The 13410-nt window shown below is 41.3% G+C and overlaps 1 protein-coding gene across 1 annotated transcript in view; it reads right to left on the bottom strand.

Annotated features, from left to right (window-relative positions):
- LOC109973719 (kinesin-like protein KIF13B) overlaps nt 1-13410 on the bottom strand; it is a 48780-nt gene that overhangs the window by 7359 nt on the left and 28011 nt on the right. Inside the window, 20 exon segments of the mRNA XM_020623512.1 lie at nt 1-2; nt 4-85; nt 234-333; nt 439-594; nt 686-818; nt 940-1097; nt 1279-1452; nt 1671-1796; nt 3562-3711; nt 4688-4843; nt 4948-5110; nt 6153-6432; nt 6536-6726; nt 7023-7109; nt 7329-7459; nt 7928-8062; nt 8183-8293; nt 8374-8586; nt 8725-8836; nt 9186-9298. The exon segment at nt 1-2 is cut by the window's left edge and continues 37 nt beyond it. Coding sequence (XP_020479168.1) covers nt 1-2; nt 4-85; nt 234-333; nt 439-594; nt 686-818; nt 940-1097; nt 1279-1452; nt 1671-1796; nt 3562-3711; nt 4688-4843; nt 4948-5110; nt 6153-6432; nt 6536-6726; nt 7023-7109; nt 7329-7459; nt 7928-8062; nt 8183-8293; nt 8374-8586; nt 8725-8836; nt 9186-9298 — 2773 coding nt within the window.

Here is a 13410-nt window from a genome sequence, read left to right as displayed (position 1 = left end):
TCCATCACAGCATTTCTCTCCTCTGTCAGAGTCAAGCGCCACTCCAGCAGCTGGGCCTCCCTCTCCATGTCATCTTCCGTCTTTTCTGTGCACACAGAAACAATCAAAACATAAAAACTTTCTACATGAAGAGTGTTAGTGTTTTGTGAATGTAGAAAAGTGATTTTCTATACATTTGGGGACAGTTAGAGTCTCTCTGTGTGTGGATGTGTGTATGTGTTTTTTTTTTTTACCTGCTTTGCTGACAAGACTCTGCAGGTGCTGGTCGAGGTATTCCTGTCGCTTGGTGAGAGCAGCTAGCCACTGTTGCCGCAAACGCTCCAGATCTCTTTCCTGTCCAACAGACCAGCCAGTTAGATTCATTTTAGCTGCAAGTCAATTTAAAGCTTAAAGAAAATATGAACAGCCTGTAGACAGAGCTGTATTTAAATGGTTTACCTGATAACTGTCCATCTCATCTCCATCCTGTTTTGCTGTAGTGTTTCTGATCTCCACACAACCCACTGACACGGCAAGAACTATCTCTGCTATCAGAGGCATGGTACCCGAGTCCTGAACTGAACGCACATCCACCTGGATCCGCCTTGACTGACCCTAGAGGGTGAGGGAAGAGGGGGAGCAGTGCACAGACACTTAGAAGACAGGACATTAATTTGACTGAGACTGTGTTAGGCCTCATCCCTACCTGCCGAAGCTGGAAGATTCCTCCAGTCTGTACATCTCTAGCAGGAACCACCTCCACTGGGATAAAGTCTCCGTTCTCATTGATCTCCAGGATTTGAATCCACAGCTCCAGACGACGCATTACCTCACTCCACCTGCAAAGACAAACACTATCAGCACATCTGGGAAGCACCAGTGCATTGATTTGTCAGTATTTACTGGAAAGCCAGTCTTGCAAACCAGACTTAAAAGTCAAAAATGAGTGTGTGTGTCTACCTGTCTCGTAGTGTGCGTGTCTTAGCCTGGATGATGCTGAGGTCCCACAGGGCGGGGTTCCTGCCTGTATCTGTCTGCCTGTGTCCATATACCTCAATTGCAACTGCCCCTTCTGTGAGGTACTCGATGAAATCTTCAGTTACTGACACCGCCAGCTCCTACAGTAACCACAGAGACCAGTGTAATAACGACAAAATATTAGTGACCACTCCCTCATGACTGTTATAAAACTATCCACACACAACAATAGTTCAACCCATACACAGATCATAAAAGCTTTTAGCTTTGTTGTTATAAGCCATATACAAGTCTTCTCCATCCCCACCCCCCAGTGGTCACCTTGCAGCTGTCAAACACCACCATGCAGTGTGGGTCCTTGGTGCTGGGTGACGAGGATGATGGGTCAACTTCAGGAGCCACGATGGTGGGCTCAGGCTGGTCCCAGAATGAGTACTGACAGAAGACGAAGTTGGACAGGTACTGGGGTAGACCAGTGGCCTGCAGGATCTTAATCTGCAGATGATACACAGGTCAAAGGTCAGCACTAAAAGATATGTTCTCTATCATTTATACTGCAAACTGAAACACAATAATAGATTTCATATAAAGTAAAATAAACACGGTATTCCTTTAGGCATAAAGTACAAAGCTGCAGAAATGTTAAACTACTAACTGCAGCAGGTCTAAAATCACATGAGATGATGCACTTCTCTCTGATGTATTTGTCGTACCATGCAGACAAGTTTGCGATCCTGGACTTCAGTGTCTTGATTGTTATCTGGTTCATCTCCTCCAGCCATGTTGTCCTCTAAGCCCCCTCCAACCCTCACCACCTCCACATGGAGACGCCCTGCAACCTGGACACAGGGAGAAGAAGGGAAAATACAGAAAACAGCGTTTACCCCAGTCATGTCTAGAAGATGTTAGCATGTGAATGATTAACTTACTATTTCCTCACTCTTGCATCTTTTTAAACTCACGTATCTCTCACCTAGAATTTTATATCACACATAATAACAAGATTATGGTCTTAATGTGACCTTTAAAAGCCACTCCAGACAGGTGTCAGAGATTACTAAAATATAACTAACATTTCAGTGAAAACAGGTGACAGGTTTTAGAAACTACAACAAAGAAAGTACTTGTGAAAGTCACAATAAATTAAATTTAATTAAACAGAAAGTGAAATCAGTTGATTCTTTATTAATGTACGTAACTGTTAAACCTGCTTCAGTAACTAGACAAATGCAAATGCGTGTGGATGCTGTGATTCTGAAGGATCGCCCTGAAAATGCCTGAAATCAATTGCTGAAACAGCTGAAGGATGAGAAGAAATGGCTGAAGTTCCTTGTTGAATAATGTGAAGGATGAGATGCAATAAATACAAGCAGGAAATGTCCTTGAAAAGCTGAACATTTTGCTACATGAAATAGAAAGTATGCTGAAGTTGAATTTCCTCATTCTTTTGAATGGGGCAAAATTTTCAGAATAAAGCTAAGTATTTTGAAAAGTATGAAGTATAGCAACATTTTGAATGGAAGCATGAATGTCCATGGGGAGCTGAACATTTTGATACCTGATATAGTTGAAAGTATGCTGAACTAGAATGTTCCCATTCATTTGAATGAGGCAAAATTTTCAGAATAAAGCTAAATATTTTAAAAGGTATGAAGTTTAGAAAAATTCTGAATAGAAGCATGAATGTCCTTGAAGAGCACTCATGTCACACCAGTTTATAATCTGTGGCCCTGCAGTATCCTTCAGAGTGACATTGGAATATCCTGACAACAACTTCCCACCACAAGCACATTCCAGCCTGTGCTGGTCTGACTGACAGTAGACAAGGACAAACTAGCTGACAGTAACAAGGAGCAAAGCTCTGAGCTTTGAAAGGAACTGGACATTCAGTTGTTAAACTGTTTACATTGTGTGTGTGTGTGTCCATGTGTCACTGTGCCACTGTGTGTTACTGTGCATCATTGTATTGCTTGGATTGTATATGGGTTTTATTTTGTGTGTGCATGTTATTCTGTTGCTGTTTGTGTGTAAAAATAGCATGTGCATCGTTAAGTGACTCAGCAGTTTGAGGACACTACAGCAGATTTCAGTAAAACATGAGCTTCGAACGATTGACAATCGAAGAAAAACTGTAAGTCCTATTGAAGAAGTCTCTGAATTTCTGAATCGTTTTTTTCAGTGGCCATCTATGGCAGAGTGAGGCGACACGGTCTCTGGAATGTGCCACCTCATTCAAAAACATTTCATCCTATCGCAATCGTATTTTCTGATTCCTCACAATTTTCTCTACCATTTACATGTATAACTTGTATGTGAAAGCTTAAGGTTGGCAGAAAACAAGCTGAAAATTTGTGAAAAGGCTGCTGACTCGGCATCCACACAAAAGAACAGGATAACAATAGTGTGGCTGCTGACTCAGCATCCACACAATAATAATAATAAAGAACAGGAAACATAGTGTGAATGCTTTTCAGCATCCACACAATCACAGTAAGATAGGAAGGGAAAAATAGCACAAAAAACCTTTACCCTAGTGGGAAATTTTGGGTAAAATAGGGTATAGAATTTCAATTGCTGATGTATTTTGCTACCTGTGTAACCTACCTCTCCCTTCTGGTTGATGATGGGAACAGCGTACTGCAGCTTAACATCATAGAAGAGACAGGAAAGGAAGACATTGGCAACGCCGATCAGACTGTGGTTTTCCTGCTCATCAAAGAATGGGTCAGCTCGACGGAAATATGAGCACATCACCTAGACGAAGTGACAGGAGAACATAAAACAGAGCTTTTTTTTTTTACATAAGCAGGCATCAACAGTTCTAATTATGTATGATTCCAAAAGCTGATCAAAGAGTATGTTCTTAATACTATCATATACTGTATTTTTGCACTCGTGCTTACTGACAGTGCTCTCATAGTGGCCATAAGAAATTGTAGGGCTGCCCCCTAAGAGTTGAACAGTCAGGTCATTAGTCATGAGACCTGTCAGTGAAATGACTCTTCTAGTCAAGCCTTCGCTTTTATTTTATCTTTTGTCAGCCAGTGTGGATTACAAGGCCCAGCCCCTGTTAGTTTGTCATCTTATCCTCTTTTTGCAATTTGCTCAATGCTTTCCACGGTGGCTTGGGGGGGGAATACCCACTCAGTGGTGACACTGTCCAGTACATGGATGTACATTAAGGTCGGATCTCTTTAGCAAATTGCAGAAAGGGGAGAAAATGAAAACAAAATCCACTAGGACAAGGCACATAAAGGTGAGATTTGTACTTTATTAGAAATGTTTTCAAACATCGCAGTCTACTTTTACAAGAGAAAAGACTGTTGCAGCAATGTGGGAGGTTTTGCATAGCCTGCAAGTCTGGTTTGTTTACCCGTCTCTGTTAAAGTGCAATGCACAGTTGTTTACCAACCGTTTCTATGACGTGCATCCACCTGAGTGGGACTAGAAAGCTAACAAAAATGCATGGGGAAAACATTTCAATGATGAATTATAAATAAGAGGAATCATTCACAATCAAGCTGGCACACATCAAACACAGTCACAACATGCGTTGGTTAACTTATAAAAGCCTAAAAGTGATGCAATATGCATCACAATTTTTCAGATACATTGCCATGAAATTAGCTATTTTAGGCAGCAACAATCTCAAAAAATGCCAGCCAAATCCTGGAGGGACTGAATAAATCACTGCTAGATCGGAGATGAAATATTTGCCAGGCTAACTCACCAGATTGTCATCGTGATGGAGGTGGTAGTCCTGCCACTCCTGGTACAGCTCTCTCATGTCCACCAGACGGTTCTCCATCTTCTCCAAACTCCAGATCTGTTTCCCTTTACACCGCCTTCGAACCTGAATCGCTGGTTCACTGAGCACAGCATCCCTCTACACACACACACACACACACACACACACTTATAAAATGGGCTGTGCTAAATACAGAAGACAGGAAATTTGTGCATGAGTGTCTACATATTTGAGTGTCAGACTTTGCGATTTGCGTTGAGGTTGTCTGATGGGATCTGCAGAGTGACTCTGTATTCAGTGTGTCGTTCCAGTTCCTCAGCAATGAAACAGGCTTCTTGCACCAAGAGGTTTGCCCTCACTATCTGCTCTCTCAACCTCCGCAGACTCCTCACCAACACCACCTCCCTGCAGGATGAGAGGTGCCAGAGAGGAAGAGGAGTCAGAAAAGAGGAAAAGGTAATATGGTAGGAGTGTGTATCTCTCCCTCTCACATGATTCAATACATATCTCAATACATGGTCCACGATTAAATACAAAAATGATACAGCAAAGTTTGTGATGATACGATAGAGTACAATTCATAGTGATTTCAATTTGATTCAACAAATATTCCATTTTAACTTAGCTTTTATTTCAAAGACTATAAAGTATCCGTTTAGGGTACAAAATTAAAAAGAATTAGTGTTCCCTCAAAACAGTTTTGTATTTCAAGCAGCAAATTACTTTATAACTTTTTTTGTAATGCATTTTTCTGGATTTTTTTGTTATTGTTGTGTCTCTCACTGTTCACATAAACCTACCATTGAAATTGTAGACTGATCATTTCTTTGTTAGTGGGCAAACTTACAAAATCAGCTGGGGTTCAAATAATTTTTTCCCTGACTGTAAATAAAACCTGATGTCTATTCTTTTTAACAATAGTAAACAATGGGCACTGGGGAACAGTAAACCAGCTTCTGTTTCACCATATCCAACACGGCAGGAGCGCATTTTTCACTTAAATCGTGCTGACTTGTTATTGCGTGACTCAGCTTCAGAGTCACTGTCATGTTTCCTGGACTGCTGTTTTTCCTGGACCTGTGTCATTAAGGAGATGTGTTTGAATGCCAGAAGGAGATGGTTCATACACACACACGCACGAGGCACACACTAGAGCAGAGCACAATGAGAAGTGACAGAAAAGTTGCCAAAGATCAGTTTATGAGGTCCATATTGACTGTTTTTAAAAACTCATATGGATTGAATCTATGGTTTTCAACCAATGCAGCCGTAAATCTGACTCTTGTATCAATTTTCCGAATCATATTGGTTTATCTTTACACCCCCAGGACATGGCCATGCTTAAGTTGCATTCTTCATAGAATAGACTAAGGTAAAAAAAAGCCTCTAATTTAGTGTGTATTTATATTCTTGGTGCACTTATTCACACACAGACAGACACACTCACCTGTCCTCACTCCACTGCCTCAATCTGCTCTGCGCGCTGCTTGAATGGCTCAGCCCTCCCATACTGAGTCTCTCCAGGCTGCGGTAGTGAGACTGCTGTCCCGAACCTTGCTGGCCAGACACCAGTGCTCCAGAGTGGCCTGTGGACAGACGCTCTGGGTTCAGCCTTTTGCGGAGCTGCTGGAGCTCCTGCTCGTACATCTGCCTCTGTCGCTCCAGAGCACAGCGCTTCTCCTCTTCATGCTGTCTCTCCAAAGACTGGAGGACTGCCTGCATGGGATCTTATGGGACACAATGAAGAGCACTGAGAAAGCACAAGACAGGAAACTAAACTAACTGATGCTCTCTCTATGCAGAACATCGATATTTATTTTTCCTAGTTACCATTGTTCCCTAGAGCCTTCATCATGACTTCTGTCTGGGCGAACTCGTAGGAGAAGCTGACCTCACTGGACACTTCACTGGCTGAGTCACCGTCTGCATCCAGCTGTTCACTGCTGCCACTGTTCTTCATCACGCCGTCCTCACCCTCCTCATCATCAGCTCCCTGAGAGCGCCGCTTAGGCAGGTTGATCCTGCACACGGGATGTCCAATTTATTAACCTTTGGTATCATTTGGTTTATTTGCTATAATCCAATTCTAAGTGAAACACACTGCTCAAATGTGACAAGAATTTGATATACATAAGAACTGGGTGCATTTCAATTAAAAAAAATTAAGTAAACAGCTTGAAAATGTATAGAATAAAATGCAGGTGCAACATGTGTATGATGATTATGATTTATAGAGTACTGGGTGATATTCTATGATAACAACATTAAATTTTAACCAAAAACAATGTACAACTATTTAGTGTTTGTATGAAATTACCTAAAGAAGTGGTTATTCCCCCAGAGTATTCGGTCACCATGGTGAAGCTGCAGAGCGCTAGTTACTGGAGAGCCATTAACACATGTCCTAGAAACACATAATAAAACCAGTTGAGACATTAGGTTTCCTGTTAAAAACTAATATAACAATGTCTCTGTTGGTGAGAGAGCTGTTAACCCTGGCAGTGTTTGTGCCTCCCACAGAGCTCCAAAGACTCACTTCCTCCTCCCCCTAAATTCAAGTTCATGTAGCTGTAGGTTATTCAGTCAGCCTGAACGCTGATGCTGTTATGCTAGCATCACTTACCGAGCATTCCGGTAAGGGTTAAGGATGACAGCTGCATCTGCTGTAATGTCAATGACACAGTGTTCTGCCTGGATGCCCATCCCGCACAGCTGGATGTCCTGGGAGTCTGCAGAGCCCACCTTGGTGTGTTCCTGAGATACAACATTTAAGACATCAGAAGACATAATTTGCTGAGAATCAAACAAATAAATGAATGTGACAGTCATGTGTAGTGAGGTAAAGGCTACACAAAATATTCCAAAGTGTGTCAATGTTTGTTATTAAGGGAATCAAAACTGGCCTGAACTTCACTTCCCCAGGCCATCAAAAAACAGCTTTATTATATTGTCTTCAAAGCTGCCTGTGATTTGCTAGAACAAATTCATTTCCCTCTAGAAGTTTCCCAAAACATTGTTTTCAGTCAGATAAGTGACTCCTACTCAGTTTGTTATAAAAATGACACTTTAGTTTCTACTGTCCAAACTGTGTGTGTTTGTAAAAACTGTCTATGACAGCTGAGCTGAGATGTAATGTTTAAAGGGCAGATGGATCAGACACTGTGTCAAACAGATAGAAAATTAAATGGTGAAGTAATATCATGAGGAGGGAAGTGTGCATACTTTCAGGTAGTAAACCAGCAGTTCATTGAGGGCAGGATCAGCATTAAGGTTGACAAGAAAACTTTTATCATCTCCAACTTTAATCCCTGAAGACTGGAGAGAAATACCCAGACTCTCCAACTGCTTCTGACGCTCCTGCAAATACACACACACACACACACACATCATATTTACAGTGTATGACCCAATATCTAATTGATGGGAACAAAAGTAAAAATCCATTTATTTGATTTTCAAACCTCTTCTGCATCTTACCTGTGCAATCTCCTCGGTTTTACGCAGCTTCTCCTCCCAGGTAATTGTCATCTCTTGAATCAACTTCTCCGACTCTTCCAGACGCTCCTTCAGCTCTGGAGCCTTCAAAGACTGAAGAAAAAACAGCAGGTGAGAGTGGGGAAAGCATAGATTTCTACATGCTGAGTTCCAAGATTTCAGAGCTGTCTCACCTCTGCCTGGGACAGCTGAACTCGTAGTTTCTCTACTTCCTCTCGGAGCTCCCTGATAATGCGAGCATTGGGGTCTTCATTAACGACAGCGTGGTTGACAATGTTCTTTGCTCGGTCTGCATAACGCAGTGTTGATAAAGTCTCTTCATAATTGTCTGCTGCTGGACTAACAGTTGCAACCATTGCTGTGCGACTGTTGCCGCCCAGACAGTCCTGGACACAAGCAGAGAGACAGAAAGGGAAAGTAAAAAATAAACAAAACAAAAAATGCTATTTCTTAACAAGAAATGAACTCGCACAAAAAAGAGTTCCTTTTGTCTCTGGTGACATTTATGTTTATCATGGAAGTACCTTCAGCAGCCATGTCAGAACAGAATCTCTGTAAGGAACAAACTTGTTCTTGTTCTTGGCGGTTCCCTGTTCAGCCAGTGCTGAGATCACTAGACCCAGTGTTGTCAGAGACCTGACAAACACACAAAACCAGTAAGGTCAGGTAGCTTCCATTTTATCTCAAGCACCTCTTTTCATTGTTTGGTGTCACTGTGTTCCTGCTTTGGTGTGTTCATCAAGCTTGATTCAACAGGTGAAAGCAAAGTTGCTGGTATATGCAAAGGTATACGTCTATACACTTGCAGCTTTAAGTGCAAAAAAAAAAAAAAAAAAGTAATATGACAACTCTTGTGAAACCAATGTCATACTTCCAGGTAAAAACATTTGCAAGACAATCTAGGTCTGCGACGCAAGCAAAGAGCCTGACTGGTAAAACGCCCAATCACAGGTTTGTAAATCTGTGTTCAACTGTTTTTGCATACTTGTTGATGTTGCTTCCCTCCTTCAGTCGCTCTCCTGCTGCGCCAGTCTTTGCGGCTCGCTCACTTCCAGCCAAGTCTACCAGACTTAACCGACTTACCTTCTCCCCACTCGTCTAAGAGAGAAACAGAAAGAAAGTCAAATTATTGTCTCATTTGTTACAGTGTACAGATAAACTTGCATATCTGCTTTATCTAAACATTACTGTGTAGCTTCCCCATACTATTTATTAGCATACATAGCTTCCAAAGTCTAGTGGATAAAGGATTTTTCTGTCCACGCTTTTGCAGGAAATTCAACAGCCTTCTAATCACCTTGGTGAAAAATCTTTTGCCTAGACTATGTCCCTGGTAATACTGACCTGCCAAAGCAGACTGTGAACATTATATAATATTGTCAATTAAGAATTGCAACAACAAACCAGAAACTGAAATGCAACAAAGATGTTAATCAAAGCAATAATGGCAGCCATAAACTCCAGTAATGAGGGAATGATATGTTTGCCTTTTAGCAAACAGCTCAACACGTAGCTCCACTAGTGGCCTTGCAGATTGACATGGGTTGAAAACATTCATTTTTGTAAAATGCAACAAGTTATTGCTCTGCATCTGACTGTTCACCAGTCTGATTCAAAGTAGGGAGCCACATGCAATGCGCAGCCTAGTCTGAGGACATACAAATGTCCTGGAGCTGCAACTCTAGAATATTTATGCAGAATTCAAGGATCATTTCAGATGTGCCTGATATTAGGATTCCCTTCACCATGTGCCTGAACACAAGACACCTGACACTGCCTGGACCATGTGACGGGTAAACTCTCCTGGTAGAACAAATATGTTTACTCATGCACCCTCATACCTCCTGAATTTAGTCTGAGTCCCACATTTCTCTTGCTTTGTCTTCAGTGGTCTGACCTTTGACATGTCAAACTCTTTTCCAAACAGCAGTAACACTTGTTACAAATGTCTCTCATAACCCTACTTTCTTTTCACTTACTAATGTATCTTATCTCTCCTGGTCTCTCCCGTTAGTTCCAAGGTCACAAGATTAACACTGTGCAAAAAAACAAACAAATACAAACCCACATACATTTTTCTTGTCCAGGTGTAGAATGCAAAAAAGAAATGTAGTTATGACTGTGTTCCTTAGGAACACAGTCATAATTGCCTGTGACCCCTGACACTTCACCTCCTTACACTTAGTTACACAAATCTGACTACTATTAGGAGTACAGGACAAGAGAGTGTAAAGCCCCAAAAAGACTGATGAGACTGAACACTCCAGAACATCTCAGTGTCTCCACAGTAGAGCTGCTGAGTGTTTGACTGTTATTTCTGCTTTAGAATGCCACTGTAGGGACACAACAAGCACAAGCTATAGTTCACTCACTTCAGCCTCTCCACTGCTGCTCACTCACTCATGTTATCAGCTCATTGACTGAGTTTCTCTCCTCTCCTCTCCTCCTTTCCTATGCTCCTATATGCCACCATTACACATTACTAACTTTGTGTCTCCTCTCTCCCGTAGTGCGTCCTCTCTCTCTCCCTGTACCTTTCTGCAGGTTGCCCTGGCCCTGGAGCTCTACATCTCTGATGAGCAGTCACTGGCCACATCAACCTGACAAGTGTTTGCTTATTTGTTGTGTCTTGTTGCTTTTTTTCTTTTCTCTCTCCTCTATCCACTCACCCCAAACGGTCGAGGCAGAAGGCCGCCCACCAAGAGCCGGGGTCTGTCGGAGGTTTATTCCATTAAAGGGAGTTTTTCCTCCCCACTGTCACCAAGTGCTTGATCAAGGGGGATTTGTTGGGTTTTCCCTCTGTAATAATAGTGATAACAGTAAGGTCTAGACCTTACTTTGTAAAGTGTCCTGAGGTGACTTTGGTTGTGATTTAGCGCTATACAAATAAAATTGGATTTGATTTGACTGACATTGCGTTTCTCTTACTCTCTTCTTTTAAAATGAGATGTGAGGACAACAGCAAAGCCCAACTTTTTGACATTAATAAACAAGAAATGCCTGATCCTCATCCTAATATCAATACTAGAGTACTTCTTTATTTTATGTATGAAGCTGTAAACCCTTTTTTGTGTTTAACCAATATGCAATGATCAGTTCTGCAATCCCCGCCCTTAAAGTTCCAGAACCTTGAGAAGGTTTTACATCAAGAGCAGTGACTGTTTTAAACCTACAGGTTCCTACAGGAACCTTAGTTCCCCTAGTCATAAAACATGTTTAGTTCTTAATTTCCTCCAAAGGTTTTTGGTCACCTGCCGTGGAAACACCCAAACACAGACACACAACTCATTGTGCTGCATACAAAAGCCTACTGTTTGTTTTTAAATACCAAAATTTTGCAGAAGAAGCTCTGTTTGATAGAAAGGACAGCAGTGTGTATACAGTATGGGTCTGTAAAATGAGGATTTGCACTATGTTGTGAAAAGAAAGGTAACCTTGGCCTGAGAAATGGATAGTGTCAATCTTAAACATTTGAACAGATGTCTCAAATGTTTCAACTCACAGCACATTAAAATCTCAGGTTAAGCAAACCCGAGACCTGAATCTGAACTACTCTGTCAACACAAAAATTTATATAACCTTGGAAGAGTTAATAATGGGGAATATTTTTAACTGCATAGGAAATTAGCATGAGCTGGCTCTTAAGGTGAATTGAAAAATAATGCAATAAAAAACAGAAAAATGTAAAATACTTACAAATGTGGGAAAAGAAGTTTGACTTTAAGGGAAAGTTGAATGCAATTGATTGTAAGACATTAGTGGAGAATATAGAGAACAAGAGTAAGGGAAAGAAAAGTTGAGAAAGTTAGGTCATGACGCAGCGGGACAGTGGTTAGATGAAGCAGGAAGGAGACAAAGGTATGGAAAGGAAGAGAGAGAAGGAAAGGAGAACAGGATGTAGAAAAAAAATCTACACATAATAGAGACATACAGTATATGGATGATGAGCTCATTCTGACTGGACAGAGACAACATGACTAAAGACCCCTATGTTGTGACGTGGACTTGAGACCAGATCCTCCTCCGTATCACAACCCCATCTCTCCGACTGCTCCTATGATTTACCCTGGCTTGCCAGGACCATCTTCTAAACTCAGAAAACTCCCTCCCTAAATTTCTTTCTTTAAAACAAAAAAACTGTTTCTCCTCTCTGACTCGAAGATTGAGAAACTGACCTTATGAGACCCCTCAATTAGACAAAGATGTTGCCAATGCTGTAATATATTTCTAACCCAGCTGAAAATGTAGGAGAATTTGAAACACAAATGACAATGCTGGTAAATAGTTACGGACTGAACAGATGGGAAGTAGAAAGAACAGTTCAAAGAGCCTCTGTATCAGACCACATCTGCCATAAACCTCTTTATTTCACACTCACACTTGTTCATTTTAGCACATAAGGGAAGATTTTTTTCCACGACAAACTTTGGTGTCAGTACAGGGATTCCTTGTGTGATCGTCTGGGACAAGCTGCAGACAGTGGCTGGCCATCCTGGAAGACTAAGACTACGTTCACACTGCAGGTCTTAATGCTCAGATCGGATTTTTTGCCAAAATCAGATTTTTTTGCGCTGTTGTTCACACTGTCATTTAAATGCGACTGCCATCTGTCTCGTGTGAACGGTATACGGCCCTGAGGTGACCCGCATGCGCAGAAGAGGACGTGACGTCCTTTGAACTCAAAGTCATATAGAACCTTGGTGAGTGTTGAAACATTGAGTAATACTTATTATAGTAGGGCCAGAAAGAAAATGCTAACTTAACTGGTATTTTCAAAAAAAGATAAGAAGAACAAAGACAAACCATAAATGTTTGTGTTAGCAGGAAGAGGCTGCAGATGCATTTTTACAAAACACTGACAGAGGAGCAAGAGGCAGAGGCAGAGGAGGAGGAAGGGGGGAAGAAGGAAGGAGGAAAGGACGGTGTTAGGTATTTTTAGTCAGATAGATACTTTATGTATTAGAAATGTTTAGTGGAGATAGGATGTCTAGTTAGACTGTTAAATGCTTAGTCATGCTTATGAGTTTCTACAGGGTACATCTGGTCAAGGATAACTAGAGAGAAGAGTTGATGACTGTCAGCAGACAGGTTGTTTAATATTATTATTATGACGTGTAGAACTGTAGCCTTAGCCATAATATGTTCTTATGTTTAAGTCACGACATGTTACTAGAAGTCTGTGAGAATGTTTTTAGCTACACACCACTTAA

Source organism: Monopterus albus, unplaced genomic scaffold (genome assembly GCF_001952655.1).
Source record: "Monopterus albus unplaced genomic scaffold, M_albus_1.0 scaffold302.1, whole genome shotgun sequence".
Classification (NCBI taxonomy): Eukaryota; Metazoa; Chordata; class Actinopteri; order Synbranchiformes; family Synbranchidae; genus Monopterus; species Monopterus albus.
This window is presented reverse-complemented; position numbering and strand designations above follow the sequence as displayed.